The following is a 3,871-nucleotide window of genomic DNA, read 5'->3' on the forward strand; positions in this document are numbered from 1 at the left end:
TTATTACCTATATGACAGTAATCAATGTGTTGAAAATGTGTAATAAATGACATGCAGTGAAATATGAAGATTGTAACAAAGACAAGTTAACATAATCCTAAACCTGTAAATTACAAGACATATAACCAAAATACAAGTAGCATCAATTGGCATCCCTCAAATATGAAAGTATAGTTTCCAATGACTATTGATATATAGCAACAATTCAGACTACAGAATTCGAAACAAATATGGAAGGGGAATGATGGTAACTATTAAAGAGGGTTGGTTAACAAAACTATACAAGAAAATTAGGAAAATGATTACAAACTAAGGAGCTACAACAACAAAAATCCTACTACCAACAAATATCTCTTAGCAGAATAATGGATGACACCACATTATTGTCTCCAATCCCTGAAATCAGAATCACAAATGTCATTTACTGTTCATCAAATATTTCATTTAGTCATGTATTGTTGGACCAAACAAAAGATGATTTGGTTAAATCTTGATGCACATTTTCATGAAGCTAATGCATCAACCATGGCTCATGGGGCATAGCTTATCTATCAAAGTGAACCAACTAAAATACTGTGTATGAAATAGTAATTAAAAGTACTTACGAAATAATTTAGACCATATTAACTTCAAAATAGGAAAGATCAAGATGCATCTCCTGCTCCTGGGTTGGGGCGACAGATGAAGCTTTGAACAATGCACTTGGAGTATAGTTAAGCTCATAACTTACAAGTATTGGTCCAAATATATTGAACTTTTTAGCACTACCACATGCAACCTCTGCATCGGCGCACTTCTTAAAGACCACTCTAGCCCGACTGCTTACTCTATCAACTTCTGTTTCAGATTCCTTTAGTGGTCCAAAACGCTTAAACATTTTATTAAGGTTTGTTTCTGAGGGAACAGAATCCAGCTCGGCAAAGTTCATGACAAGTTCAGCCGGGGCATTTTCATCTATATAGCCAGAAGGTTTTTCAGATACCTCGGCATGATTGCTGTCAGAATAACGTTTCCTGGAATAGGGCCTGCGAGTAACTTGAACAGGCTTCCCTGACTCAGCAGGGACAAGTTGATTATCTTTTTTCTTATATTTTCGGCGTGGTTTCTCTACAGGTGGTTGCTCTTCAGCAACATTGTCGACGACCCTGTCTGTCCAATATGTGTCATTCATATCCTCAAATTCAAATGCTTCTGGTGTTCCAGCTATGGTTGGTTTCTTCCTTTTATTACCAACTTTAACTGTTGAAAATATCTCTTTTCCAGAAATATCAGCCACAAGTATCGAATTCCTAAAATCAGAGAAGAAGCTGACCATAGAATTTGGGTGAACATAATCTCCAAGGGGATCTTCTGCCACTCTCTGAAGCGAAGATAGCAGATCGTCTAGAGATGAATATTCTGTTGGAACAGTCAGACTAGACTTCTGAGCCTCCTCAAAATTCTGGAAGGGGTCATCAGATCCATAACCAGAAACACCGTCAGTGCTTCCATCTGTCTTCTGAGACCTGTCACCAGAACTCTTCAACATGGACGGTGACCCAGTAAGTTGACTAGCAACCCTACGAATACATTCACCAATTTTAAATGATGGCTTTGTGGTATTCGAAACTTTTGCAAGTGAAATGGTTTTTCTCCCCTCTTCCATCCCTATATCATCAGCAAAGTGATCAATAGTCCTCTTTTTCTTGGAACGGGCAGGTAAAACGAGAGCATCAGTTACTTTCTCATCAGACCAATAATCACCATCGGGAGAGTCTGGGGTCACACCCATTAATTTTGACAAACTTCTTTCCTTCTTAGCTAGGGGCAAACTATCTTTCAAATTACGTTTACGTTTGTGATGAGAGCTGCTTTGGCTTTTCAAATTTCCAGGGCCAGCTAGATCACCATTGTTACTCAAAGGAGTTAAGTGCTCAACAACTTCACTCAAACTATTCTCTCCGTCATGAATTATGTTGTCCATGTCATTGTCCAAACCTTCACCATATTGTAATTCCGGCAAGGTAGAGTAACCCTTAAAACGATAGAATGCAAGCAACTGAGCCTTAGCGACTACATGCTCCAAGCGATCAAAGCCACCAGTTGGCAACACAGATAAAGTTTTCAAGTATTGAATAAGTTTGCCAGGAGAAAAGGTGCTAGCATTTAGAGATTCATCCACCCAATGTCTAGAACGTATTTCCTGCCGAATCCCAGTGTTTTCAATGATCTGGTACTTAATTGTGTCATAGGTGCCTTTAGGTATGCAAGGGCATGCTAGGCCAAATTCTACTTGTTTTGTGACTTCATCCAAAGCACATTCTACAGCATTCTGGAATGATTCTGAAGTGCTGTGCTTTTCAATAGCAGAGAAATGTTTCCGAAAAGGCTTTAACTGTGATGCTTCATTCCAAGCAAATGTTCTATCCCCAAAATATGCTACCAAATAGCAGTCTTTCTTGCAATGTTTCATTGCTTTCTCAGAAGAATCTGAAGGATCAAATATCTGTCCAGGCCACCACGGATGGCTTCTCACCTTGCCCCAAACCATATCGGATACAGAAAACTCACCTTCCTTTTCCGTTGGTAGCAAATAACTTGCCTGATGAACTGTTTCTGAGCTCACAGACTTCGTGGAAGAACGTGTTCTGACTTTCCCATCCTGCTTGGAAATGCCGACTTGTATTTTGCTATCCAATGTACTTGCATCCACCGAATTACAAGCATCATAAACTGAAACAAAAAAGAGCATTTACATTTACTCTTACAGTTTGTTTTCAACCATTAGCTGAGCTGGAAAATAAGATTTTATGAAATCAGTAAAGATCTTACCTTTAACCTCGGAGGTGTGGTTCATTATTTTACTCCTTTCTGCTGCTGGTTGATCATCAGCTTCCATTTCCATTCCTTCATGCAAGCTACGTTGCTCAGCATCAGAAACGTTGTTGTCTGTTTCCACTTCCAGTTCTTCTGTTCCACAAGACTCATTTAAAGCAGAAACACCACCCCCATCCTTCTCAATTACCCTTTCTTGACCAATATCTGAACTAACCTGTGAAGCATTAGTCATGTGTTCCTTTTCAATGCACTTTTCAAGCCTAAAGCACTGCTTTTCTTCAGAATTCAAGAGAGCCTTGTCTACTGCAACTTCAGCTCCACCAACTACTTCCTCTAACATATTATTGGAGTTGTCAACAACTTTATCGATCTCCATTGGCTGCTCTCCAATTGAATTTAACTTTTCCTCAAATTCTACTTTGTCACATATACACTCTTCACTCTTCGATGTTTTATCACTATTCAAGGTAGCAATGCTTTTCTGTTCATCCAATGTTTCCAAGCTCACATTATTTCCGTCTTCTGCAGCTCCTCCATAATCAGCCAAGTTCATGTCTTCCTGATTATCATTGACAGTTAATCTACTCTGTACATTTTCTCTCCCCACAGAACTAACTGTCACCGAAGATTCTAAAGCATTATCACGTCTAATATCTGCCACCTTGTGATCCAGGATCCCAGCATCCAATGCATTCACGCGTTCAAACTCAACAGTATCGCATTCAGTATTTGCAATATTGCAATCTAGGACCTCAGCATCTAATGCATTCACATGTTCAACACTATCATCCTCCGCTGTTGGAACTTCAATTTCACCAGATGTGGTATTGCCTTCTCTCCGAGCTCTATCATCCAAAAGAGGTTCCGTATTCATAGATGCAACATCAAATTCAAAACCACTAACAACTGCTTGACCACTCTCTGCCCTCTCCAATGACACACCGTCCAACTCAACCCCCGCATTATCGCTCCTATCTTTTTCAGAACCCACAGCTTCCAAACCCTCAAACTGCGCCTCACTACCTACCCCGGAAGGTTTCATAACTTTATCCAA

The 3,871-nt window shown here is 39.7% G+C and overlaps 1 protein-coding gene across 3 annotated transcripts; it reads right to left on the minus strand.

The window, feature by feature from the left end:
- Positions 1-86: 86 nt before the first annotated feature.
- LOC109341920 lies at positions 87-3,863 on the minus strand. Of its 3 annotated transcripts, XM_019579895.1 has the most exons (4): positions 2,812-3,863; positions 1,952-2,712; positions 606-1,918; positions 87-396 (listed from the first exon to the last, which is right to left on the minus strand). In XM_019579895.1, exons 1-3 carry the CDS (start codon positions 3,857-3,859, stop codon positions 614-616), a joined length of 3,114 nt encoding a protein of 1,037 aa, XP_019435440.1. In that variant the 5' UTR covers positions 3,860-3,863; the 3' UTR covers positions 87-396; positions 606-613. The 3 variants fall into 3 exon arrangements, with proteins under 3 accessions (XP_019435440.1, XP_019435438.1, XP_019435439.1); XM_019579893.1 differs by having other exon boundaries at positions 606-2,712; XM_019579894.1 differs by having other exon boundaries at positions 606-2,707; positions 2,807-3,863.
- Between the last annotated feature and the right edge of the window lie 8 nt (positions 3,864-3,871).

Source organism: Lupinus angustifolius, unplaced genomic scaffold (genome assembly GCF_001865875.1).
Source record: "Lupinus angustifolius cultivar Tanjil unplaced genomic scaffold, LupAngTanjil_v1.0 Scaffold_911, whole genome shotgun sequence".
In the NCBI taxonomy this organism is placed as follows: Eukaryota; Viridiplantae; Streptophyta; class Magnoliopsida; order Fabales; family Fabaceae; genus Lupinus; species Lupinus angustifolius.